The 27,896-nt window shown below is 46.8% G+C and overlaps 1 protein-coding gene and 1 non-coding gene across 6 annotated transcripts in view; one reads left to right on the top strand and one right to left on the bottom strand.

Annotated features, from left to right (window-relative positions):
• Positions 1–27,896, bottom strand: part of RAP1GAP2 (RAP1 GTPase activating protein 2) — a 264,858-nt gene that overhangs the window by 173,819 nt on the left and 63,143 nt on the right. Inside the window, exon 1 of one of the 5 annotated variants that reach the window (XM_047707375.1) lies at positions 21,491–21,632. The exons of the other annotated variants lie outside the window; for them this stretch is intronic. Within the exon in view, the coding sequence (XP_047563331.1) occupies positions 21,491–21,507 (17 nt within the window). The 5' untranslated portion in view covers positions 21,508–21,632. Of the gene's footprint in view, positions 1–21,490; positions 21,633–27,896 lie in introns of those variants that run through there. 5 annotated transcript variants of the gene reach the window in all.
• On the top strand, positions 14,433–14,505 carry TRNAK-CUU (transfer RNA lysine (anticodon CUU)). The gene has a single exon. It is a non-coding gene; the product is annotated as a tRNA-Lys (tRNA).

The raw sequence follows: 27,896 nt of genomic DNA, 5'->3' as shown, positions 1-27,896 counted from the left end.
GTCAAGCCTGACAGGTCTTAACCCATTCCCCCGCCCTCCTTCTGCATCTTCACACCTCCAAGCCTCCAAGCCTGTTCCCGCCTCAGTACAAACGTCCTGTTCCCACTGCCTGGGATGCTCCTCGTGGCTGGCTCCTTCTCTTCACTCAATGTCTTCACTCAAATGTCATTTCAATGGAGGGGTTATTTCTGACCACCCAAAGTATCCCCTGTGCATACCCCTTATTCACCTCACTGTCCTGCTTCCTCCACAGGACTGGGCGTTATCCAAAACCACCCAGGTTCTTTATTATGTTCCTGTCTGCCTCCCTCATTAGAAAGTACCACGAGGCTCATCTAGATCTTAACAGTCTACTTTTGTATGACCTGGCTCCATATTCACTTAGCTGAGCTACCCTGAGCTCAAGAACCCAACTTTAAACTCCACAGAGATGGGCCACAAGCTCTTCAAACTCACCCCATTCAAAGCCAAAGTCATTATCTTCCCCATGAAAACTGGGTTTCCCTCCTGTACTCCCGGCTTGGTGACCCACAGGACAACTCTGCAAATCTTCAAGGCATGAAGCCTAGCTTCATGGGACTCCCAGCTTCTCTGGGACTCCCCCACTCACACAGACAGACCCCATGTGGACCAGACACCTGCTCTGAAGATTCCCCTACACATGGCTCTGGCCAGGGCCCTCCCCTCCAGCCCCAGTCCCTGCCTCTAGTTTCCTCAGGACCAAGTGTCCTCCCTCCCAGTTCCAGCCCAGGACTGCCAAAGCTGCCTTCCCAGGGTCTCTCCCTCCCCCTAACCTGGGGCTCCCATCCCCTCCCTAGTCCTACATCGGAGACACCCCCACACTCCCTGAGCACACCCCACACTCACCTCAGTACCTGACTCACTGTTTCTCAAACAGCTCCATACATTTGCCAATCCCATGCCTTTGCCCTTGTGCCTACAACTCTCCCCTCTTGCGTGATTCCTTTTCAACCGACAAATGCTACCTCCTTCAGAAAACATTGCCTGATTCCACAAAGAATTCTCTGCTCCTCCCATATCTCTACCAGCATTGCCTCACATCCCAAGCTTTGTAGTTGGCTGTTGAAGGTCTGTCACCCACACACTGTGAGCTCCTTGGGCACAGGGACCAGGCCCTGAATCCCGTAACCACTCTCAGTGTCTTCAGTAACAGCCACGGTCATGAGCAGTAAGGACTGTGCTAAGCACTTTTCATGTGAGTGCATTCAACCCTCAAATATCCCTATGACATAGGGGCTTTCATTATCTTCACTTTCCAGATGGGAAAACAGAAGCTCAGAGAGGTTCGGGAGTTTTATCCAAGGAACGTCATTACTGAGTGACAGAAGCAGGATCCCCAGCTCCCAAATCAGCGCTGGCATAAAGTAGGTGCCCAATGAATATTCATTAGCTAAACAAACAGCTCTCTTTCTCCCACAGTAGACCTCAGTGGTGTTCACAGTTCAAAGGCATGAACACCCCATGTTCTTGCTTTCTCTGTGCCAACTCTGACCCAGTTATATGAGCCAGGTTTCTCGTCTTCTCTCTGTCTTCCCCCTCCTGCCCAAACTGTGAGCCAAAAACGACGCTGCCGTGTCAGGTGAGAGAAATGCTAGTGATGAGCCTATGTTTAAAGGGCATGACATGTTTGGAGGTAAAAGCAGGCGCTATACAGAGGCAGCCCTCAAAGCTTCCAGGTGTCCCCTTCAGAACCCCCACCGGCGTCGACACCTACCTCCCCTTCCTCTTCTCTAGCCAAGCCTCCTTACTTCAGCTTGGTATACAGAATCTCCAATCCATACACAACTTCCCATTCAATTGTGTTGTTTCCCCGCTGTTTAATCAGTAATCGCTCCGGTAGTGCTTGGCCCTCTCTCCAACTGCCTTATTTATTACACAACCACTCAGGAACGTGGCTACCTCTTCTCACCTTGACTCAGGGTGTGAGCTGTGAGTTCTGGATAGCTAACCCAAGAGGTGGCACGCAGGGCACCGTCACCCCACATTCTTCTGTACGCGTGAGGCTCACCACAGCCGATGCATTGGCGCTTACTCTGTACTCACAGTTGACTAAAAGATCAAGAAAAAGATAAAGGCAAAACGGTTTTTTGACTGAATTAGCCTCCCAACAGTCTTCCTGTCTCAGACAAAAATTCCTGAACCCATACCATTCAGGAGGCAGGACATGCTGACATCGCTGGGGCCCGCCCCCCCGACAGAGCCTGGGTCCCACAGTTCATTCCAAGGAACCTGGACCCCAGCCTGGGAGACCAAAATGCATCAGGCATAGTCATGTGACATATGGTCTCATAACACAGCCCCCCCAGACCCATAAAACCGGAAACTACCTCAGTCCCAAGGGGAAGCGGTGGGGGGAGTCGGGCGGAGTGTCCAACCAACCCCCTGGTTGATGCGGCTTCCACCACAGCACCAAAAAGCCCTGGGTTCAGGTGTGAACAGAGGAAGTGCCCTGTCTCCCCTGACATGGAAGCAGCAGCCACCCCCTCCCAATCTGGATCCCTCCGTGTGTCTCCCAAGCCTCAGTGGGACTAGCAGCATCGATGTGTGTCCGTGTGAGTGCAGAGCACCATTCCATCCTTCCACACCTGGACCTGTGTCTGAGTGTGCCACTGGGTCTGCCTTTGGGCTTGTGCTCAGAATTAAGTATGATCCAGAGACCAGGGGCACCTGGGTGGCTCTGTCGGTTAAGCGTCCGACTCTTTGATTTAGACTCGGGTCTCGATCACAGGGTTGCAAGTTCAAACCCCACGCTGGGCTCCATTAAAAAAAAAAAAAAAATGGGAGAGAAAAGAGAATGACAAAACCTGTGGAGCCAGACAACCCTGGCTGAGTCCTCCTTCATTCTATACCGCCTGTGGGGCAGGGGAGGTCAGTGTACCACCCCGAGCCTCGGTTTCTTCCACTGTAAAAGGGAAAGAACAGAAGGGGCGACTTCACGGGACAGTGGGGAGGATGGAATGAGGTAGAAGAGCCAGTGCTCTGGAACTGGCAACTCTCTTTATTGCTGTTACAATGGAACGTGGTAGCAGAAGTCAAACAAAAGTTTATGCTTTTTTTTTTTAAGATTTTATTTATTTATTTGACAGAGATCACAAGTAGGCAGAGAGGCAGGCAGAGAGAGAGAAAGGAGGAAGCAGGCTCCCTGCTGATCCCTGCTGAGCAGAGAGCCGGATGCGGGGCTTGATCCCAGCACTCTGGGAACATGACCTGAGCTGAAGGCAGAGGCTTTAACCCACTGAGCCACCCAGGCGCCCCAAAAGTTTGTGCTTTTTAGGGACAGTGTTTCCGAGAGTGGGTGTGACTGTGTGCGTGACTCTGGATAAGGTCCTGTCTCAGTGCACGTACCAGTGTGTACATCTGAGTGCCAGGGAACCCAGGGCCTATGGCTCACTACACGGGGCTGGACCTCACCAGGTTCTCTCAGCTCCTATTCCCTGGCCGGAGGTGACAGCTGTGTGTGAACTCTGGCTCGTGGCCACCCCCAGGGAGCCACCTAGTGGCACTAGATCCGGGCACCCTGACACCTTCTGGCCCGAGGGTCCAGGAGCATGTCAGCAGCAGGAGACACGTCACAGACTGCAGAATCTCTGGGCCTGTGCAGCTCTCAGAAAACCACCAGGGGAGTTGTGGCCTTCCATTTCTAACCAGTGCCATCTAACAGAACTGTCCGTGATGGTGGAAATGTTCTGCACCCAGGCTCGCCAGCACAGGAGCCACCAGCCACATGTGCCTACTGAGCACTGCAAATGTGGCTAATGCAAATGGGGAACTGCATTTCTATCTGTACTAATTTCAATTAATTTAAATGTGACTCACCAGACGTGCCTGTACAGGACAGTACTAGCCTGAAGGACTGTTTGATCCCGGGCATCCAGCTATGCCCGCAACAGACAGACCAACTCCCTGGACCAAGGCATCTCCTTTTCACACATGCCACTTTGACTCTGACAACGTCCGCAGAGTCCTGACCGACCCGGTGATGAACAGCCGAGCAGTCAGATCCTCTCCTAGAGCCCCTGGGGGTCCAAGCAGGTCCCAGGCAGTGTGCCACGCCTCCAGGACACAGCACACCCTGATCCTGGAAGAGGTGGGGGCCCTGTGACTGAAGAGCCTCCTGAACGCAGACAGAAGCGTGGACTCGAAGACAGAGAAACCAGCTGTGTGATTTAAGCCAGGGACGACTTCTCAGAGGCTAATTTTCCTCACCTGTGAAATAGGACTCGGAGCATGTAGCCCAGAAAGACTAGGTGAGGATCCAGATAAGGCATATAAAAGCATCTCACACAGTGCAGCTGCACAGAATACGCAGAAAATGTTGGCTAAATTATTAACAGTTCTATATGAATTAAGGCACCTGGATGGCTGTGGTTAAGCGTCTGCCTTAGGCTCAGGTCATGATCCCAGGACCCTGGGATTGAGCCCCACATCAGGCTCCCTGCATCAGGAAGTCTGCTTCTCCTTCTCCCACTCCCCCTGCTTGTGTTCCCTCTCTCGCTGTGTCTCCCTCTGTCAAATAAAATCTTAAAAAAGAATAATTCTATATAGCTTTATATTAAACCATCATCACGTAAGTTTACAAACTGAAAAAAACTTGATTAATAGAACAATTCTCTGGGTCACCCGGATGCCACACGGGGACATACTCCTCGGCTCCCCCTTTCCTTCCAGCCCAGGTCCATCTTGCAGACTGCACCCCACAACACCTGGCAGCCATCCATCTACTCACTTGAAGCCGCCTTCCTCTTCCTCTTGACCCACTGCTCGTCCCCATCCATCAGCACCCAACGCGGTCCCACATGGTCTGCCCTGGTAGCCACAGCCACCTTCTATAAAGCTCCACAACACCCCTCAGAGCCTCCAACTACCTCCCCGCAGCTCAACAAACTGAACGCACACTCTGAAGTATGACCTTCGAGGCCCACCTCCACCAGCCAGGCCCCCCACCCTTTTGACCTGTTATCCTCACTCTTCCCATACCCCAGCCTCACTCGTCACATGAGCAAACCTTGCTCTTTTTCACCTCTGAGTCAGTATAAGATTCAGCAGAAAGGTCAAGGGAATCAAACAGAAACCCAGAAAAGGGATCTTTGTATATGTAAGAACTTAATAATGGAAGGGGAAAATTAAAGTCTTGCACTGGAGTGACTATTTGGAAAAATAAGTCTAATTTCATCTCTCATCTTATCCCAACTAAATTCCAAATGGATTAAAGAGATTAAGTGAAAAGGAAATAAACCGATATATATTTAACCGAAACATCAACTTTCTGGATGCAGAAGGACTTTTCTAAGCACAAATGTAACAAAGAAGGGGCACCCAGGTGGCACAGTTAAACATCCAACTCTTGGTTTCGGTTCAGGTCATGGTCCTGATCATGAGATTGAGCCCCACATTGGGTTCTGCGCTCAGCATGGAGTCTGCTTGAGATTCTTTCTCCCTCTCCCCCTGTCCCTTCCACTTGTGGTCGGTCACTCTCTCTCTCTCTCTCTCAAAGAAATAAATAAATCTTTAAAAAAAAAGTAACAGGGACGCCTGGGTGGCTCAGTTGGTTGGACGACTGCCTTCGGCTCAGGTCATGATCCCGGAATCCCGGGATCAAGTCCCACATCGGGCTCCCAGCTCCACAGGGAGTCTGCTTCTCTCTCTGACCTTCTCCTCACTCGTGCTCTCGCTCACTGTCTCTCAAATAAATAAATAAAAATATTTAAAAAAAAAAAGTAACAAAGACATCACAAATGAAAAGACTGACAGATTTACCAGCTCAAAATTTAACACTTTTGCACTAAAAAACATGTGTAAAATTTAAGGGAAAAGGGTAAACTGAGAAAGATTATTTGGAAATAAAAATGTAATGACAAAGGGTTAATAGCTTTAACTAAAAGAGAGCTCTAACCAGTCAACAGGAAGTATATGAACATCCCAGTAGAAAAATAGGCAAGAGTCATTACGAAATATTTTCTCAAAAAATAAAATAAAAATAAATGCATGAAAACACCTTACCTTCAGTGGTTGTCAAAGAAAATAAAGAGACATACAAAAATTTATATTCAAAGATGTTTTGCAGCATTTGTTTATTAAGTTAAAAATTTAAAACAACTTTAATATCTGAAAATAAAGGAATAACTATATTATGAAACATCATAATGATAAGATTGTGGGGTGCCTGGGTGGCTCACTCATTAAGCGTCTGCCTTCAGCTCAGGTCATGATCTCAGGGTCCTGGGATCGAGCCCCACATCAGGCTTCCTGCTCAGCGGGGAGTTTGCTTCTCCCTCTCCTACTCCCCTTGCTTGTGTTCCCTCTCTTGCAGTCTCTCTTTCTCTCTCTCTCTCTGTCAAATAAATAAAATCTTTTTTAAAAAATCTCTAAAAAAAATGATAAGACTGTGTGCAATATTTTTATCATGTTTTTAAAGAATATTTAATGGTGTTGAAAATGTAATTACATAATAAGTTTTAAGGGGAAGCTAAAAGATACAAGAAGACTAAAGAAACATCAAAATGATAACAGTTTGGGTGGTGGGTCGTGAGTTTTTATTTCTTCATCCCCATATTTGTATGCATTTCCTAAATCTGCTACAGGGAACATGTACTATTTTTATAATCAAGAAAAAAGCTATTTTTAAAAAGAAAAAAAAAAGGCTATTTTGATACAGGGAAATGTTTGTTATACAATGTAGAGAAAAGAAGACCAAAAAGGCCATGAGGGCTTTTGTTCACTTACTCGGAGTTACAGTAATGTTGATATAATAGAGAATGAACTGAGGTGTACCACATCAGTCAAATCAGTGTAAAAATTAATCAGTGAGGACATGAGGAAAAGGACTCTAGTAGAACCCACATATACCCCTGGCAGCAGTGTTAACAGTAAAACCTCCTTTAAAAATATAAAAATAAAAATTATATCTATACTATTCATATAATGCATATAATATATACTTGGTTTTATCACAGCATACATGACATAGAATGTTCCGTGACTTTCAGCTGTACACACAGTGACTGGCTAAGTCTGCACATCAGGCTATGCTCACAAGTGTAGCTGCCATCTGTCACATACAACACTACTAATGGACTATATTCCTGAAGCCATACTTTTCATGCCTGTGACTTACTGAATCCATAACTGGAAGTCTGTACCTTCCACCCTCTGCCCCTCTGACAACCATCGGTTTGATCTCTGTATTTATGAGTCTGTTTCTGCTTTTTGTTTTTCTTTTGTAGATTCCACCCATAAGTAAAAATCATAAAACCTTTTTTTTTTTTTTTACTTTAAATTCCAGTATAGTTAACCTACAGTGTTATATCAGAATAAAATAACAGTGTTGGGGCGCCTGGGTGGCTCAGTGGGTTGGGCCTCTGCCTTCACCTCCCGTCATGGTCCCAGGGTCCTAGGATCAAGCCCCGCATAGGTCTCTCTGCTCAGCGGGAAGCCTCTTTCTCCTCTCTCTCTGCCTGCCTCTCTGCCTACTTGTGATCTCTCTCTCTCTCTCTCAAATAAATAAATAAATAAAATCTTTAAAAAAAAAGAATAAAGGGAGATCTCGAAGATGGCGGAGAAGTAGCAGGCTGAGACTACTTCGGGTAGCGGGAGATCAGCTAAATAGCTTATCTAAAGATTGCAAACACCTACAAATCCAATGGGAGATTGAAGAGAAGAAGAACAGCAATTCCAGAAACAGAAAATCAACCACTTTCTGCAAGGTAGGACTGGCGGAGAAGTGAATCCAAAGCGACGGGAAGATAGACGGCGGGGGGAGGGGCCGGCTCCCGACGAGCAGCAGAGCAACGGAGCACAAAATCGGGACTTTTAAAAGTCTGTTCCGCTGAGGGACATCGCTCCAGAGGCTTAACTGGGGTGAAGCCCAGGCGGGGTCAGAGCGGCCTCACGTCCCTCAGGGTCGCAGAAGGATCGGGGGTGTCTCAGTGTCGCAGAGCTTACCGGTATTAGAACGGGGAAGCCGGCTGCAGAGACAGAGCCGAGGAGTGACTCTCAGCTCAGTGTTGCCTTGAACCGGTCGCAGGCTCGGTCAACTCGGAGCGCGGCCGGAGGCCAGGGTGACGGGAGTCATTTGGCGCTGTTCTCTGAGGGCGCACTGAGGAGTGGGGCCCCGGGCTCTCGGCTCCTCCGGGCCGGAGACCGGGAGGCCGCCATCTTTATTCCCGTCCTCCAGACTCTACGGAAAGCGCTCAGGGAACAAAAGCTCCCGAAAGCGAACCCGAGCGGATGACTCAGCGCGGCCCCGGGTAAGGGCAGTGCAACTCCGCCTGGGGCAAAGACGCTTGAGAATCACTACAACGGGCCCCTCCCCCAGAAGATCTACGGGAAACCCAGCCAGGACCAAGTTCACCTACCAAGGAGAACGGCGGAATTCCAGAGGAGAAGAAAGCAAAGCACGGAACTCATGGCTTTCTCCCCATGATTTTTTAGCCTTGCAGTTAATTTAATTTTTTTTTCTTTTTCAATTTTTTTTTCTTTTTCTCTTCTTCTGCTAAATTTTTTTTAACTTTTACCGTTTTCTTTTTTTAACGTTTTTTAAATAGTTTATCTAATATATATATTTTTTCCCTCTTTTTATATTTTTTCTTTATCGGCTTTCTTTTTTCTAATAGTTTTTTTTTTCTTTCTTTCTGAATTTTATCCCCTTTCTCCCCCCTCACAATTCAGGATCTCTTCTGATTTGGCTAAAGCATATTTTCCTGGGGTTGTTGCCACCCTTTTAGTATTTTACTTGCTCCTTCATAAACTCTTATCTGGACAAAAATGACAAGGCGGAAAAATTCACAACAAAAAAAAGAACAAGAGGCAGTACCAAAGGCTAGGGACCTAATCAATACAGACATTGGTAATATGTCAGATATAGAGTTCAGAATGATGATTCTCAAGGTTCTAGCCGGGCGTGAAAAAGGCATGAAAGATATTAAAGCAACCCTCTCGGGAGATATAAAAGCCCTTTCTGGAGAAATAAAAGAACTAAAATCTAACCAAGTTGAAATCAAAAAAGCTATTAATGAGGTGCAATCAAAAATGGAGGCTCTCACTGCTAGGATAAATGAGGCAGAAGAAAGAATTAGCGATATAGAAGACCAAATGACAGAGAATAAAGAAGCTGAGCAAAAGAGGGACAAACAGCTACTGGACCACGAGGGGAGAATTCGAGAGATAAGTGACACCATAAGACGAAACAACATTAGAATAATTGGGATTCCAGAAGAAGAGGAAACAGAGAGGGGAGCAGAAGGTATATTGGAGAGAATTATTGGAGAGAATTTCCCCAATATGGCAAAGGGAACAAGCATCAAAATCCAGGAGGTTCAGAGAACCCCCCTCAAAATCAATAAGAATAGGTCTACACCCCGTCACCTAATAGTAAAATTGACAAGTCTTAGTGACAAAGAAAAGATCCTGAAAGCAGCCCGGGAAAAGAAGTCTGTAACGTACAATGGTAAAAATATTAGATTGGCAGCAGACTTATCCACAGAGACCTGGCAGGCCAGAAAGAGCTGGCATGATATATTCAGAGTACTAAATGAGAAAAACATGCAGCCAAGAATACTATATCCAGCTAGGCTATCATTGAAAATAGATGGAGAGATTAAAAGCTTCCAGGACAAACAAAAACTGAAAGAATTTGCAAATACCAAACCAGCTCTACAGGAAATATTGAAAGGGGTCCTCTAAGCAAAGAGAGACCCTCAAAGTAGTAGATCAGAAAGAAACAGAGACAATATACAATAACAGTCACCTTACAGGCAATACAATGGCACTAAATTCATATCTCTCAATACTTACCCTGAATGTTAATGGGCTAAATGCCCCAATCAAAAGACACAGGGTATCAGAATGGATAAAAAAACAAAACCCATCTATATGTTGCCTACAAGAAACTCATCTTAAACCCGAAGACACCTACAGGTTTAAAGTGAGGGGGTGGAAAAGAATTTACCATGCTAATGGACATCAGAAGAAAGCAGGAGTGGCAATCCTTATAGCAGATCAATTACATTTTAAGCCAAAGACTATAATAAGAGATGAGGAAGGACACTATATCATACTCAAAGGAACTGTCCAACAAGAAGATCTAACAATTTTAAATATCTATGCCCATAACGTGGGAGCAGCCAACTATATAAACCAATTAATAACAAAATCAAAGAAACACATCGACAAGAATACAATAATAGTACCCCTACTATTTTAACACTCCCCTCACTGAAATGGACAGATCATCCAAGCAAAAGATCAACAAGGAAATCAAGGCCTTAAATGACACACTGGACCAGATGGACATCACAGATATATTCAGAACATTTCATCCCAAAGCAACAGAATACACATTCTTCTCTAGTGCACATGGAACGTTCTCCAGAATAGATCACATTCTTGGTCCTAAATCAAGTCTCAACCGGTATCAAAAGATTGGGATCATTCCCTGCATATTTTCAGACCACAATGCTCTAAAGCTAGAACTCAATCACAAGAGGAAATGTGGAAAGAACCCAAATACATGGAGACTAAACAGCATCCTTCTAAAGAATGAATGGGTCAACCAGGAAATCAAAGAAGAATTGAAAAAATTTATGGAAACAAATGATAATGAAAACACAACAGTTCAGAATCTGTGGGACACAACAAAGGCAGTCCTGAGAGGAAAATATATAGCGGTACAAGCCTTTCTCAAGAAACAAGAAAGGTCTCAGGTACACAACCTAACCCTACACCTAAAGGAGCTGGAGAAAGAACAAGAAAGAAACCCTAAACCCAGCAGGAGAAGAGAAATCATAAAGATCAGAGCAGAAATCAATGAAATAGAAACCAAAAAAATAATAGAACAAATCAACGAAACTAGGAGCTGGTTCTTTGAAAGAATTAATAAGATTGATAAACCCCTGGCCAGACTTATCAAAAAGAAAAGAGAGAGGACCCAAATAAATAAAATCATGAATGAAAGAGGAGAGATCACAACGAACACCAAAGAAATACAGACAATTATAAGAACATACTATGAGCAACTCTACGCCAACAAATTTGACAATCTAGAAGAAATGGATGCATTCCTAGAGACATATAAACTACCATAACTGAACCAGGAAGAAATGGAAAGCCTGAACAGACCCATAACCAGTAAGGAGATTGAAACAGTCATCAAAAATCTCCAAACAAACAAAAGCCCGGGGCCAGACGGCTTCCCGGGGGAATTCTACCAAACATTTAAAGAAGAACTAATTCCTATTCTCCTGAAAGTGTTCCAAAAAATAGCAATAGAAGGAAAACTTCCAAACTCATTTTATGAGGCCAGCATCACCTTGATCCCAAAACCAGACAAGGATCCCAACAAAAAAGAGAACTACAGACCAATATCCTTGATGAACACAGATGCAAAAATTCTCGCCAAAATACTAGCCAATAGGATTCAACAGTACATTAAAAGGATTATTCACCACGACCAAGTGGGATTTATTCCAGGGCTGCAAGGCTGGTTCAACATCCGCAAATCAATCAATGTGATACAACACATTAATAAAAGAAAGAACAAGAACCATATGATACTCTCCATAGATGCTGAAAAAGCATTTGACAAAGTACAGCATCCCTTCCTGATCAAAACTCTTCAAAGGGTAGGGATAGAGGGCACATACCTCAATATTATCAAAGCCATCTATGAAAAACCCACCGCAAATATCATTCTCAATGGAGAAAAACTGAAAGCTTTTCCGCTAAGGTCAGGAACACGGCAGGGATGTCCGTTATCACCACTGCTATTCAACATAGTACTAGAAGTCCTAGCCTCAGCAATCAGACAACAAAAGGAAATTAAAGGCATCCAAATCGGCAAAGAAGAAGTCAAACTATCACTCTTCGCAGATGATATGATACTCTATGTGGAAAACCCAAAAGACTCCACTCCAAAACTGCTAGAACTTGTACAGGAATTCAGTAAAGTGTCAGGATATAAAATCAATGCACAGAAATCAGTTGCATTTCTCTACACCAACAACAAGACAGAAGAAAGAGAAATTAAGGAGTCCATCCCATTTACAATTGCACCCGAAACTATAAGATACCTAGGAATAAACCTAACCAAAGAGACTAAGAATCTATACTCAGAAAACTATAAAGTACTCATGAAAGAAATTGAGGAAGACACAAAGAAATGGAAAAATGTTCCATGCTCCTGGATTGGAAGAATAAATATTGTGAAAATGTCTATGCTACCTAAAGCAATCTACACATTGAATGCAATTCCTATCAAAGTACCATCCATTTTTTTCAAAGAAATGGAACAAATAATCCTAAAATTTATATGGAACCAGAAAAGACCTCGAATAGCCAAAGGAATATTGAAAAAGAAAGCCAAAGTTGGTGGCATCACAATTCCGGACTTCAAGCTCTATTACAAAGCTGTCATCATCAAGACAGCATGGTACTGGCACAAAAACAGACACATAGATCAATGGAACAGAATAGAGAGCCCAGAAATAGACCCTCAACTCTATGGTCAACTCATCTTCGACAAAGCAGGAAAGAATGTCCAATGGAACAAAGACAGCCTCTTCAATAAATGGTGTTGGGAAAATTGGACAGCCACATGCAGAAAAATGAAAGTGGATCATTTCCTTACACCACACACGAAAATAGACTCAAAATGGATGAAGGATCTCAATGTGAGAAAGGAATCCATCAAAATCCTCGAGGAGAACACAGGCAGCAACCTCTTCGACCTCAGCCGCAGCAACATCTTCCTAGGAACATCACCAAAGGCAAGGGAAGCAAGGGCAAAAATGAACTTTTGGGATTTTATCAAGATCAAAAGCTTTTGCACAGCAAAGGAAACAGTGAACAAAACCAAAAGACAACTGACAGAATGGGAGAAGATATTTGCAAATGACATATCAGATAAAGGGCTAGTGTCCAAAATCTATAAAGAACTTAGCAAACTCAACACCCAAAGAACAAACAATCCAATCAAGAAATGGGCAGAGGACATGAACAGACATTTCTGCAAAGAAGACATCCAGATGGCCAACAGACACATGAAAAAGTGCTCCATATCACTCGGCATCAGGGAAATACAAATCAAAACCACCATGAGATATCACCTCACACCAGTCAGAATGGCTAAAATGAACAAGTCAGGAAATGACAGATGCTGGCGAGGATGCGGAGAAAGGGGAACCCTCCTACACTGTTGGTGGGAATGCAAGCTGGTGCAACCACTCTGGAAAACAGCATGGAGGTTCCTCAAAATGTTGAAAATAGAACTACCCTATGACCCTGCAATTGCACTGCTGGGTATTTACCCTAAAGATACAAATGTAGTGATCCGAAGGGGCACATGCACCCGAATGTTTATAGCAGCAATGTCTACAATAGCCAAACTATGGAAAGAACCTAGATGTCCATCTACAGACGAATGGATAAAGAAGATGTGGTATATATACACAATGGAATACTATGCAGCCATCAAAAGAAATGAAATCTTGCCATTTGCGACGACGTGGATGGAACTAGAGGGTATCATGCTTAGCGAAATAAGTCAGTCGGAGAAAGACAACTATCATATGATCTCCCTGATATGAGGGAGAGGAGATGCAACATGGGGGGTCGCGGGGGTAGGAGAAGAGTAAATGAAACAAGATGGGATTGGGAGGGAGACAAACCATAAGTGACTCTTAATCTCACAAAACAAACTGAGGGTTGATGGGGGGAGGGGGTTGGGAGAGGGGGTGGGGTTATGGATATCGGGGAGGGTATGTGCTATGGTGAGTGTTGTGAAGTGTGTAAACCTGGCGATTCGCAGACCTGTACCCCTGGGGATAAAAGTATATGTTTATAAAGCTGTAAAAAAAAAAAAAAAAAAAAAAAAAGGAAAGAAAGAAAGGATGAATCCCCAAGTTTTGTAGCAACATGGACGGGACTGGAAGAGATTATGCTGAGTGAAATAAGTCAAGCAGAGAGAGTCAATTATCATATGGTTTCACTTATTTGTGGAGCATAACAAATAGCATGGAGGACAAGGGGAGATGGAGAGGAGAAGGGAGTTGAGGGAAATTCGAAGGGGATGTGAACCATGAGAGACTATGGACTCTGAAAAACGATCTGAGAATTTTGAAGGGGTGGGGGGTGGGAGGTTGGGGGCACCAGGTGGTGGGTATTGTAGAGGGCACGGATTGCATTGAGCACTGGGTGTGGTGCAAAAATAATGAATACTGTTATGCTGAAAAAAAATTAAAAAATTAAAAAAAAAAAAGAATAAAATAACAGTATTATATCAAAATAAAAAGTTTCTGCACAGCAAAGGAAACAATCAACAAAATTAAAAGGCAACCTACCAAGTGGGAGAAGATATTTGCAAATGACATATCCAATAAAGGGTCAGTATCCCTAATCTATAAAGAACTTATAGGGGCACCTGGCTGGCTCAGTTGGTAGAGCATGTGACTCTTATTCTCAAGGTTGTGAGTTCAAGCCCCACGTTGGGGATGGACTACTTAAATAAAAAAAATAAAAATAAAAAAACTATGAAAAAAAATTAAGAACTTATACAACTCAATACCCAAAAAAAATAATCTGATTAAAAGTGGACAGAGGAAATGCACATAAAACCTCTCTTCAGGGTAATCTGGCTACATCTAGAAGAGGGGCAACCCAACAGCCTCACCTGCAGGTATGCCCCCAGGCTTTCACGCATATGCACAGAAGGTCACACAAGGACACAGTCACTACAGCACTGTCTGCAATATAAGAAAACAGACTGCGGGGAGGGGGTGTGCGCCTGGGTGGCACAGTCTCTTGAACATCCAACTCTTGGTTTCAGCTCATGATCATGATCTCAGGGTTGTGAGATTGAGCCCCACATTGGGCTCCAGGGCTCCATGAGGCTTGAGACTCTCTCCCTCCACCTACTCCCCCACCCTGTGTGCTCATGCTCGTGCACACACTCTCTCTCAAATAAATAGATCTTAAAAAAAAAAAAGGAAAGGAAAATGTTAACGACCCAAGAGACCATCAATAGGAGATACAAAGGGGAAGCAAAAAATACAACATATTCGTACACATAAATACCACATGGCAGTTAAAAAGAAGGAACTAGATGCATGACACCATGGATAGATTCCAAAATCCACGTGGAGAGGCACAGATGCAGAACTATAGCAGTAACAACAGACACTGTTCTAAGCACTAGACATATGTAGGCTTACACAATTCCCAAAATAGTTCTGCAAGAAGGTTTTAGGCTTTACTATTATTCCCATCTTACAGATGACTAAACTGAGGCACAGAGAAATTACGTTAACCTGCTGGAAGTCTCACAAGCTGGTAAGTGGCGGAGCCAAGACCTGAACCCCAGCAGTCTGATGCTAGAACATGACCATGACACTCACATAAATTTAAAAGGACATGATGCACGTGGATTCCTAACACAGAGAAAACTATATAATGGCTCTAGACACCTACTCATGGATATGACTGTATTAGAAAGACTGAGAAAAAAACACCAAATTCCCAACAGTGCTCACCTCTATGGAGGGGGGAGACAGGGTAATGGAGCCAAGGAGGAGTGATTACAGGGATTTAACTTGAGGATGCCATTTCCTTTATTTAAAAAAAAAAAAAAAAGGCTCAAAAAGTTTAATACAGAAGTACCATATGATCTGGCAATTCAGCTTCTGGGTATGTGCCCAAAAGAACTGAGGGACTCCTCAGAGTCTTGTAGATTCATGTTCAGAGCAGCATTATTCATACCAGCCAGAAGGTGTAAGCGTTCCTCGACAGATGAGTGGATAAACAAAATGTGGATAAATAAAATACTCTCTGTGTATTTTATCTTAAAAAGGCAGGGGATCCTGACACACGCTACCACACGGATGAACCTTGAGGATACTACGCCCAAGTGAAATATGCCAGACACAGAAGGGTCAACCCTGCACAAACCCACTTCTCTGGGGTCGCACAGTGACCAAATTCACAGGGACAGAAAGCAGAATGCTGGTCAGTAAGGGGCTGGGGGTGGAGGGGGAGACAGGGAGTTTCAGCTTGGGAGGATGAAAAGTTCTAGAAATGACTAGCGGTGATGGTTATACATTATAAATATAATGCCACTGAATAAGTAATAATGATATTAAAATAATAGGTACATTATACCATCATTTTTTTTAAAAGGTTTGGTGAAAAGAAAACAAAATGTTCACAACTGCCAGGTTTGGGTCATCAGTACTCCAAGGTGGCCATGTCACTATTGTAAAAATCAGACAAACAAAACAAGAGCCTCAGGATGGCGGAGGGTGTAGAAGCGAGGCCCAAGCCCATGCAGACAGGATGCCGCTCATCGCCGCCCCTCAGGCTTTCCCATCCCTCCCTGCCCCCCTCCTATTTCTACTGCATTGTGGTTGCTATAGAAACAAGGCACCTTGGGCTCCCAGAGCCCAGCCCAGGTGCTGCTACCTCCAGGAATCATGTCAGAATGTGAATGCAACAAAAGCCGGATCATCCGGGCCTCATACACATACACATACACACACACACACACACACACACACACACACGCATATACACATACATCCATATGCATGCACACATACACATACATATATATATATGCATACACATACACACATATGCATTCACATATACACATATACACACACACATATACATAAACGCATACACATACACACATACACACACACATACACACATACACACACGTCTGCTCTCCTGGTAGGTTTACCAAATGAGGGCGTGTCTGTGTAGGTGCCCGCACTGATACCAGCTGCTCATTCCCGACAGCCGCAGGCCTGGGTCTGGATGCATACAGGTCCCGTTTGCCCCCGGGGGTATGGCTGCATGCATGTGCACGTGTCACATGGGTATCAGTGTCCACACAGTCTAGGACTATGATTACTAATACCAAAAATCCTGTGGCAGGTAACATACTCCACGCCTCCCCTGGATTATCTCCTTGAAACCTTACAACAGTAGTACCTACATGTATTATCCCCAACGAGACACAGAGACACTGTGCAGCTTACATGAGGTGACCCAGAGCACATGAACATCCCCACATGACTGTGGGGTGAGAGCTTTAAATGTCACCGGTTCCCAAAAAGCCGCAAACACAGCTGCCTCTGAATACCACCCCTGGCCTTGCTAACACCCGGGTCTCCTGGGCCCCACCTAGGCCTGAGGAAGCAGACTCCCCAGCTGGGGTTGGGGGCACCCCCTGGTCCAGCCTCGGCTGAGCTGGCAGGGTGGTCTGGACAGGCTGTGGCAGGCTGAGTTCCCTTCAAGTCCTCTTTCCAGGCCTAGAAATGGGCCTGGAAAGCCTGCAGCCCAAAGACCCTCAATTCCAGACAGTGTCTGCTCACAGTGAGGTAACCAAGAAAGTGCCAGTGGCTGCCACCTCTCTCTCTCTTTCACACGCGTGCGCGCGCATGCACTCACACACACACACACACACACACACACACACACACACACACACACACACACATCCCTCGGGGCAGGGCTCCAAAAGTCAGTTATGTGGCTTTGCGGCCTGCCAGGCACGGATTTCCGCCCACTCCACCCTCTAAGAATGAGTGGGTCGTGGGGTGGAGGTCTACACTGCGGTAACCTCCTGGTTCACAGCTCAGCCCGAGGCAGGGAGGGGTCAGTCACCTCACCTAAACAACAAACCATGACGAAGTCGGGCTGGGCACCTGCAAGGCTCCCCCAGCCTCACACTTCAAGGGGAGAGGGACGCAGGCAGAAACCGCTGGACCACCGCAGGGCAGGAAGAAATAAAGGCATTTCCTGCCAAGGAAACAACATCAGCAAAGACAGCAAAGCTGACAAGTGCCAGAAAACAGCAAGTCACACCATCTAGCTGGAGCTGAAGATCAAGAGGAGGTTGTAAGAAAAGTGAAAGAAGGAAATAAAAAAAAAAAAAAAAACCCTAGAAATGTACTGGGGCACAGAGAGGTTAAATACCTTGCCCAAGGTCATGGAGATGGTGGATCAGGATTTGAAACGTAGGCTGCCTGACTCCAAAGCCCACATGTCGACCGCTAAAATGGGCTTCACTGCTCGGGAGCCTTCGCTTCAGCACATGTTCTGGAATGCTGTGAAGCTGAGGCTGGCTAGGCCTGAGCAGAGGTCTTCTGTGGGATGGGAGAGCATCTGTACCCCTTTCCCCTCAAAATTCAGCAATGTCACTGCTAGAGGGTAGGTTGCTGGGATCTCGTAAGCAAAGGCCGGGAATACTGCTCAGTATCTACAATGCATAGGAGAGCCCCCACCACAAAGGGTTATCCAGCCCCAAATGTCAATAGAAACCTTGGCCCAGTGACTCACTCACCGGGAGCCCACTTTAACATCCAACCTGACCTGAGACAATCATCACACTTGCTCACCCCTTGAGCGGGATCCCAAATTTTGCTGCATATTAGAATTCCCTGAAAATCTTAAAATATATATACATTGATGCTGGGTCGCACTCCGGGCATTCTGATTTCCAGTTCTGGAATTGGGTACGACCTGGGCATGAGAATTTCTTCTTTTTTTTTTTTTTTTTCAGCGTCACTTGGCACCAGGGAAATACAAATCAAAACCACAATGAGATACCACCTCACACCCGTCAGAGTGGCTAAAATTAACAAGACAGGCATGAGAATTTCTTAAAGCCTCCCAGGTGATAGATAGCAAAATATAAAAAGTCTGGGAACTACTGCATTGGCAGGGAGGGAGGATCAAATTATCTGCTAGGGGCCAAAGACTTTCGTGGACGCTAATGCCAGAAAGAGAAGTCAACACAACCAAAGACTGCCCAGCCCCCTACCAACATGGGGCAGGGACTGTCCCAGCAACAAGCCTACATGGAATCAGCAAGAACAAAGCCTGCCATGGGTGCAGGGAGGACAGAGCCAAAGATGGCTTGGGGATGACGGATTAGTCAGAGCTGGCAGAGGCCTGGGGAGGACGTTAATTAGAGAGCCTCTGTCACTGTCTGGGCAGGAGATAATGGGCCTGAACCAGGAGGAGGGCGGGAGAAGACCCCATGACTCAGGGACTTCACAACCCTGTGACAGAAAGAACTGGACTGGAAGACAGAAAAGGTTAATTGAGTGAGTGCAGTCTGGGCACAGAGCAGGAAATGATCTGTCGGCAGCTGAAGGTGGGGGTGAGTGCACCAGGGTGGGGGTGACCTGGGAGAGGGACTAAGGAGTTGGCCACGGGTAAACGGGAGCTGGAACCTGAGAGGGATGACAGTCCCAGAACAGGGGTGGCCCACGGGTGCTGAATCTATCCTACAGGGCAGGCCAAATGCAGCTTGAGTTTGCTGTGAAGATTTTTCCTCAAATTCCAGATTTCCAGATTCTCTTGGACAGTGGAAAACATGGTGAGACAAAGAGCATCCCAGCGGAGTGCTGGTGTGTGCCCCAGACCCCTCCCTGTGGTTGTCTTTGGCCCTGCCAGATCCCTGCAGCCAACAGGCCTCTCTTCAGAAACAGGAGACAAGATAACGTGATATGTCGGAAAGCAGTGACGACCAAGGGGTGGCTGGGGAAGCAGGAAAGCAGCCAGACACTGCATGGAGCCAGACCCCAATCTGTCATCCCAGTCCCGCATCCCCCACCTCTGTGCAGTGCCATCTCAGCTTAGGAACATCCCTCCTTGGGGTCCCATGTACTGATCTGTAAACAAGGAGGCCAATGCCCATGACATCTAGTTGTCCATCCTCCTGTCCACTGGGCTCCTGCAGGCTCCCCAGGTCAAGCCCTCTGGCCAGGCTTTGAGATGAAGCCTGGAAAACCTGATTCTTTCCAGCAAAGAGCAGCCCAGGCAGGGAGAAATCCCAAAAACAGCTGAAGGACCCAGCGATGACCAGTCAGGGAGAAGAGGAAACACAAGAAATAAGAACCACCATCCAGGGGTGTCTGGATGGCTCAGTTGGTTAAGCGTCTGCCTTCAGCTCAGGTCATGATCCCAGGGTCCTGGCACGGAGTCCCACGTCAGGCTCCCTGCTCAGAGGGGAGCCTGCTTCTCCCTCTCCCTCTGCCTATAGCTCCCCTCGTTTGTGCTTAAAATTAAACAAACAAACAAACAAAAACCGCTTTCCAAAATCTGAAGGGGTCTCAGGAGAAAGCAGGATTAGCCTTGTTTGGGGAGGGATGCAGGACCAAGAAACAGCAGTTACAGAGATTCCAGATGAAAGGAATAGTCAGCTTTGAATAATCGGAACTGTATTATAATAGAATAGGCATCCCTACAAAGTCATGTGCTCCCCATCACTAGAAGTAACCAAGCTTGGGCTCAGTGACTAGTTTCAGGGGCACAAAGAATCCTCATGGTCATTAATCTTTTTTTTTTTTTAATTTCAACTTCTAAGATTTAAGGATTATCTAGAGATCTCTTTTAAAGTCTCCCCCCTCCTCCCAATGCCCCCATGGAAAGCTGTTGGGGATTAAGCTCTGGACTCTGCTTTCTAGAAAGGGATGTCCTCGATGGTCTGGATAAAGCACAGAACATCCACCTCCTGCTGCCCTCACCCTTCAGTAAGACCACAATCCTCCAGCCAGACCCTTGCTGCACAGCCCCCACCCCAGAACAGTCTCACCAGGGACCCCTCCAAAGCAGAGGGAGCTGCTAGATGGCCCTCCCAGCACAAGCCAGAGAGGCCATCCTCATCCCCTCCCAACACTCCCATCCCCAGTCCCTGCTCAGTCCCCCGGCAGGAGGAAGGAAATGGAAGGAAGGACCCCACACACTCCCAGGAACTTCTGAGTGCTACCTGGGCCCCTGTCCAGCAGGAGCCTCTCTCAGGGCAGTGGGGGGTCCTGACACTCCCACGAGTCCACAGTGTATGGACAGGAAGCACATGGGATGCATGGTGTGGAGGGGTCAGAACCTATCTCCAAACCTCACAGGAGCAACTGTTCCCGAGTCCTGGCCAAACCCAGCTCCTGGTAAGCCAAGCAGAGCCATCCGGCCTCCTCTTCACAGGACCCTGGGTCTTCTCCTCAGGTCAGGTGAGCAGGCCTCTAGGCCTGATGAGATCTGTGAAGAAGCTCAAGCACACAGCCAGGGACCTGGGGCTCAAAGGACACTTTTAGGGAGCTGAATGGGGTGAGAGGGCTCCGGCAAGGACAGCTGGGCCGGTCCAGTGGGCCAGAGGCTGCCATCTGTGTCCTGCTCTCCTGCTTCCCTGTCCTTGTCTCCCACAGTGACACACTTAGCCCTGTCCCACAGGATCCATAAGGACCATTCAGCTCACCAGCCACATGGCAAGTACCCTCGCAGGGCCCCAGGAATAAGCAGAAGCCCTCCTGCCCTGAGCCCCATCCCCACCTCAGAAGAGCGCAATGCCCAGTGCCCACTGGCCAGAGCTGCCAGTCGGCACCCTGCTTGCCCCTCAGCAGACATCCACCGGACCTGGTCAAGACCCACGGAGCTGCTTGTTCATCAAGAAATCAGAACAGGGACTCACCAGGGCTTCCTAGGCATGGCGGGGACCAGCCGGGATGAGGGCCAGGAACACACAAATCCCTGGAATTTGCAGACCTTGCTGCCTGGCAAATGGCACCTCCAGGTGCATCCCCGGTGCCTGGTAATGCAATCAGGCCACAGCCTAACTGCCAGCTAAGCGCCCGCCTGCCTTGCTTCTCCCTGTAGCCACTCACGCCCTGAGACTCCAGATCCCGAAAGAGACATGTTCGTGGTTACCATAGGAACTCGTTAAAGCCAAAAAAGGCACCACACAGTCACCCACATGGGCCCTGAAAGCTCACGTCCACCTGCACAAGCAAGCATACACACACGCCTACACACCCCAACACAAGCCTGCACTGTTCTTAGGCTGGGGGCCCGCCAGGTGTCAGAAAGTGGGTTCCTTGCATGCGTGGTCCAGCCAGGTGCAGTTACAGGCCAGAAGCACCAGCCAGTGCTTACATGGTGCTCAACTGCTTACCTGGCGCTCATCTTGCCAAAGGCTTCCTCAGGGCTGAGCTGGGTGGGGCTGAGAGCCTAGGACCACCACCAGGTCTGCTTGCAAGGTCAGGCCTGAAGTTTCCGGGCCAAAGACCAGCTCTTGCAACCCTCCTACTCCTCTCCTCTGGTCCCTCCATGAGGGGGCAGGTATAAGGGTCAGGATCTAAACCAATTACCTGGGGTGACTGCGTGGCTTAGTCAATTATGCAGCTGCCTTCAGCTCGGGTCTTGATCCCAGGGTTCTGGGATCGAGCCCCACATCAGGCTTGCCGCTCAGCGGGAAGCCGGCTTCTCCCTCTCCCGCTCCGCCTGCTTATGTTCCCTCTCTCACTGTGCCTCTCTCTGTCAAATAAATAAAAAATCTTTTTAAAAATTAATAAATAACTAAATAAAACCAGTCACGTGAAGAGGGAAGAAGGGAAAGAGCCCTATACCCTCATCTCCATAAATGGGACCAACATGCACCCAGGAGCTCAAATGAAAACTTGAAGTCTTCACCTTGACCTCTCCCTTGCCCTCACCCCCAACATCCAAACCAATCCAGCCTGGGGAGACCATTGCCTCAGTAGCTCTCCAATCTGTTTCCTCTCTTCAACCCACTGCCCCCACCCCAGCCTCCAACCTCTCCAATGAGTCAGCAGACGGGCAGCCAGGGGGGCCCTCAGACTCACATCTTGGTCACCCAGAGAAGCCAGCTCAGCCCCCCCACACGGCTGTCCCATACTCCCAGGGGCAGCTCCGCCTGCCCCCGAACTCCCACCCCAGTATTCCATCTGTAGTAGTCACAGCCCCACACCCTTCCCACCCCCAAGTTTCTAACCTGTCTATGCCCTACTGCTGTGACCCAGAGTGCCTCACCCCTGGAGATGGCTCAGGCACTCCCAAGTCTGCAGGAAACCCCTTCCATCCTCTCAGAGGACATCTCTGCTAGCCCTCATCACATTCCACTGCAATTCTCTGTTTAGATGTCTACCTGCCTGCAGGGCTGTAAGCTTTCATGAGCAGAGACGCGTCCTTTTCTTCTTTGTTTCCCCTACCCCAGGGCCTGGCTTTGGGAGTGGGCTATAAGTACCCAGTAATTGTGAGCTGAACTGATGCAGCATCCTGACCCCCTAGAACAGCAAGTTCCCCCATCCCTGACAACCCAGCAAACTCTCAGCACATGCTCTGGGTGTGTAAGAGGAAGTGACAAAGGGAGCAGCCCCAGAAGATTCTAGAACTTTTGGGTGGTACCTGAAGGATTCCTGTCCACTGCCACCACCCCCCACCCAGAGTTCCCGTGAAGTTCCACGCCTCCTGCACCATCTGCTCCTGAGGGGGCTCATCAACCTGAGTCTCCAGCAAGGGCACGTGCAGTGAAGGCAGACGTGCACTCTGTGGCCAAGTGCATGCATGTCGGGGGTAACAAGGGTGGGAAAGCAGCATGGAGAAGGTTCTGAGAACTACTCAGCTCCAGCCAAGACTAAACCAGCCATTAAGTACAGACCTGGATTCAGATCCCAGCTCCATGACTTTAACCACGTGTCCTAACCTCTCAGAGACCCTCTTTTCTCGTCTGTAGTGGCTGCTGCTTCAGGAGGGAGCCATGAAACCTCAAGGAGACTGTGCAATGTGTGACAACTTAGCACACATACATGCTCAACACTGCTGGGGCCAGGACCCCCACGTTCAGAGCCGTGTGGCTCAGGGACACCTCCAGGAGGTACATGGCTGACTGTGTGGAGAGGACCAGGTCCCTAGAGGAGGAGCCAGGCAACTGGCTCCAGGGGGTGTTCGGGGCTACACTAATGGACAGAAAGATGTCTCACCCAGCAGACGCAGAGGGAAAGTGGCATCTTGGGGCCAAGGAGAGCTGTAGCCTGGGTAGCTGGCTGCCTAAGGGTCATGTCGGGGAGCAGAGCCACATCCTGGCTTCCAGGCAGAACTCTGTATTAGGTGCTATCGATGGGGGGAGGAAGAAGGATGGATGAACGGGTACTGAACTCCCTTTTAGTGCCAGGGGAGCGGGGGTGGATAGATAAAACCCTTTATGGTGTCTGCCCAGCCCACAGTCCACTCTTCCTATCTGAGAACTAACCCCTCCCACGGAGAGAGAGGACCACAGCAACCACAGCTTATCCGTAAAACCCCATCTCTCCAGCTAAACTGACCGGACCGGGGATCCACAAATGACCCAAGCTGGGCCGGTAAGATGCTCCCTCTTTTTTGAGTTTTACTGAAATGTAATTTATGTACCATACAACTCACTGTTTTAAATTGTGCAATTCAATGGCTTTTAGTGTATTCACGAAGTTGGCGGTGCTGTCACCACTATATAGGCCCGAGGCACTTACACCACCCCACAAAGAAGCCTGTATCCTTTAGCCCTCCCTCCCCTTAGTGCCCCCAACAACCTCCCCAGCCCTAGGACACTATGAATCTATTTTCTGTCTCTACAGATTTGCTTATTCCAGACGTTTCCTATAAATGGAATCACACGGTATGTGGTGTTTTGTGACTTTCGCTTAGCATGTTTTCAACTTTCATCTATGTTGTAACATGTATTAGTACTTGATTTCTTTCAATGGCCAAATAACATGCCATTGTACCAATATGTCACATTTTGTTTACCTGTCCATGTGCTGATGAACGTCTGGGTTGTTTTCACCTTTTTTTATATTTTTTAAAGACTTTATTTATTTGACAGAGAGAGAGCACAAGTAGGCAGAGAGGCAGGCAGAGAGAAGGGAAAGCAGGCTCCCCGCTGAACAGAGAGCCCAATGCGGGGATCGATCCCAGGACCCTGAGATCATGACCTGAGCCGAAGGCAGTGGCTTAACCCACTGAGCCACCCAGGTGCCCCTGTTTTCACTTTTTTTGAAGATTTTATTTATTTATACTACTCAGCCATCAAAAACAAAAACAAAAACAAAAACGAAATCTTGCATTTGCAATGACGTGGATGAAACTAGAGGGTATTATGCTAAGAAAAACAAGTCAGTCGGAGAAAGACAATTATCATATGATCTCTCTGATATGAAGAATTTGAGAGGCAGGGCAGAGGGGTCGTGGAGGGCAGGGAGGGAAAAATGAAACAAGATGGGACCTGGGAGGGAGACAAACCATTAGAGACTCTTAATCTCAGGAAACAAACTGAGGGTTGCTGGAGTGGAGGGGGGTGGGAGGATGGGGTGGCTGGGTGATGGACACCGGAGAGGGTATGTGTTGTGATTGCTGTGGATTGTGTTAAGACTGATGATTCACAGACCTGTACCCCTGAAACAAATAATACATTATATGTTAATTTAAAAAAAAAAAAAAACTGGCTCAGTTAAGAGAGTATATATTTGCAGCTACAGTAAAGTTACATAAAACAAAAATAAACATGGAAAAAGTAAAAAAAGATTTTATTTATTTATTTGAGAGAGAGAAAGAACAAGCAGTGGAGAGGGGCAGAGGGAGGGGGGAGAGGGGGAGAGAGAGAGAGAGAGAGAAAGAAGCAGACTCCCTGCTGAGCAGAAAGTCCAATGTGAAGCTCAACCCCAGGATCAGGAGATCATGACTTGAGTCCAAGGCAGGCACTTAACCAACTGAGTCACCCAGGCACCCTGGGTTGTTTTCACTTTGAGTTATTATTAAGGATGCTATGAACAGGGAGGGGCACCTGGGTGGCTCAGATGATTAAGTGTCTGCCTTCAGCTCAAGTCATGATCCCAGGGTCCTGGAATCAAGCCCCGCATCAGGCTCCCTGCTCAGCCAGGAGCCTGCTTGTCCCTCTCCCTCTGCTCTCTGTTTCTCTCTCAGATAAATAAATAAAATCTTTGGGAGAAAAAATAATGCTATGAATGTGTTACAAGTTTCTATATGAACATATATTTTCATTTCTCTGGGATACATACTTAAGAAAGGAATTGCTGGTCATTTGGAAACTCTACCTTTAAACTTTTGAGAAACTGCCGGACTATTTTCCAAAGTGGCTGCACCAGTCTGCGTTCCCAGTAGTGGCGTATGAGAGTTCCATTCCCTCCTCACCCTCACCAATGTTTGCCATTATCTTCTTTTTGATTATAGGCATTCTAGTGGGTGTGAAAGAGTAGCTCCCTGTGGCTTTGACGTACATCTCCCTTATGGCTAATGACGCTGAATATCTTTTCTTGTACTTACTGTCCATTTATATACTTTCCTTGGAGAAGCAGGGAACCCGATGCAGGACTCAATCCCAGGACCCTGGGATCATGACCTGAGCCAAAGGCAGACACTTAACTGACAGCCACCCAAGGCATCCTTCTCTGCCCATTTTTGTAAAATGAGTTGTCTTTGTATTATTTTACTGAGTTGAAATGGTTCTTTATATATCTTGGGTATGAGTCTCTTACCAGATATGTAATTTGCAGATATTTTCTCCCACTCTGTGGTTTGTCTTTTCACTTTCCTGATAGTGTCCCTTGTAACACCAAGTTTTTAATTCTGAGCAAGTTCAATTTATCAATGTGTTGTTGGTGCTGTTACTTATGCTTTTGGTATCGTATCTAAGAAACCATTGCCTTACTCGAAGTCATGAAGATTTCCATCTATGATTTCTTCTAAGAGTTTCATAGTTTTAGTTTTTACGTTTAGGTCTTTGATCCATTTTAAGTTAATTTTGGTATACGGTGTGAGAGAAGGGCTCAATTTCATTCTTTCGTATGTGAATATGGTTGTCCCAGCACCATTTGCTGAAAACCTATTTTGCTTCATTGAATCGTCATGACACACTTGTTGAAAATCAACTGACCACAGATGTGAAGGTTTATTTCCAGATGCTATGTTCTACTATATTGATCTAGATGGCTATCCTCACACCAGTACCAAATTGTCTTGATTGCTGTAGACTTGTAGTAAGTTTCAAAATGAGGAAGTAGAGTCCTCGAACTTTGTTCTTCCTTTTCAAATTACCCTTAAATTTCCCTATGAATTTTAAGATCAGTTTAGCAGTTACTGCAAAGAAGCCAGCTGGGATTTTGATGGGGAGGGTTTCAAGTTCCTGTTCAACCCCTCCTGAACTCTAGCTCCACCTCCTCCCCTGGGTTCTCTGAGACACCCTGGGATCTTTTCTGTAACTTCTGCTTAACCGGGTTACCCTGAGTTTTTCTTTCTTATAATCAGAAGACTCTTAACCAGGCACAAGTAAGAACACAGTCCTACATGCTATCCCAAACAATCATCTCAACACCACCTCCCCAGGACTAAAGCACACAAACTGTCCCCCAGATACCCACCAGGGTCCCAATCTCAACCACTGGCCGGTGTCCCCAGCCACCTTGTTACCAGTTCCCTTCCAGGTTACATACATCATTTTTACCAGTTAAATAGGCCCTCAATAAGCACCTGTGAAATTGAACTAGGAACCTAAAACAGCACCAAAAGAAACACTCCTACCACTCTGTGTAGTAATCCTGCTTCGTGCCTACATCCCATTCAATCTATAGATAAGAAGTTCTAGGAAATCAGACACCATTGTGCCCCCTCAACAAGGGATACAAACCCTGAAGTCTGGAGAAGTTAAATGTCTTGCAGGAATGACTTGCCCTGAACACTGACCTGCGCTGTGGCACACACACCCCATGCCAACCAGCACAGGCACAGGCATACCCATAGTCCCACCCCATCTTCAAGAGTTGCCATAGAAGGGGCGCCTGGGTGGCTCAGTGGGTTAAGCCACTGCCTTCGGCTCAGGTCATGATCCCAGGTCCTGGGTTCGAGCCCCGCATCGGGCTTTCTGCTCAGCGGGGAGCCTGCTTCCTCCTCTCTCTCTGCCTCCCTCTCTGCCTACTTGTGATTTCTCTCTGTCAAATAAATAAATAAAATCTTTAAAAAAAAAAAAAGAGTTGCCATAGAAGCTACCTCCTCCTGGCAGTCTTCCAAGACTGCTCCCGCTGCACCTGTGT

This window comes from Lutra lutra, chromosome 16 (genome assembly GCF_902655055.1).
Source record: "Lutra lutra chromosome 16, mLutLut1.2, whole genome shotgun sequence".
NCBI classification, from domain to species: domain Eukaryota; kingdom Metazoa; phylum Chordata; class Mammalia; order Carnivora; family Mustelidae; genus Lutra; species Lutra lutra.
This window is presented reverse-complemented; position numbering and strand designations above follow the sequence as displayed.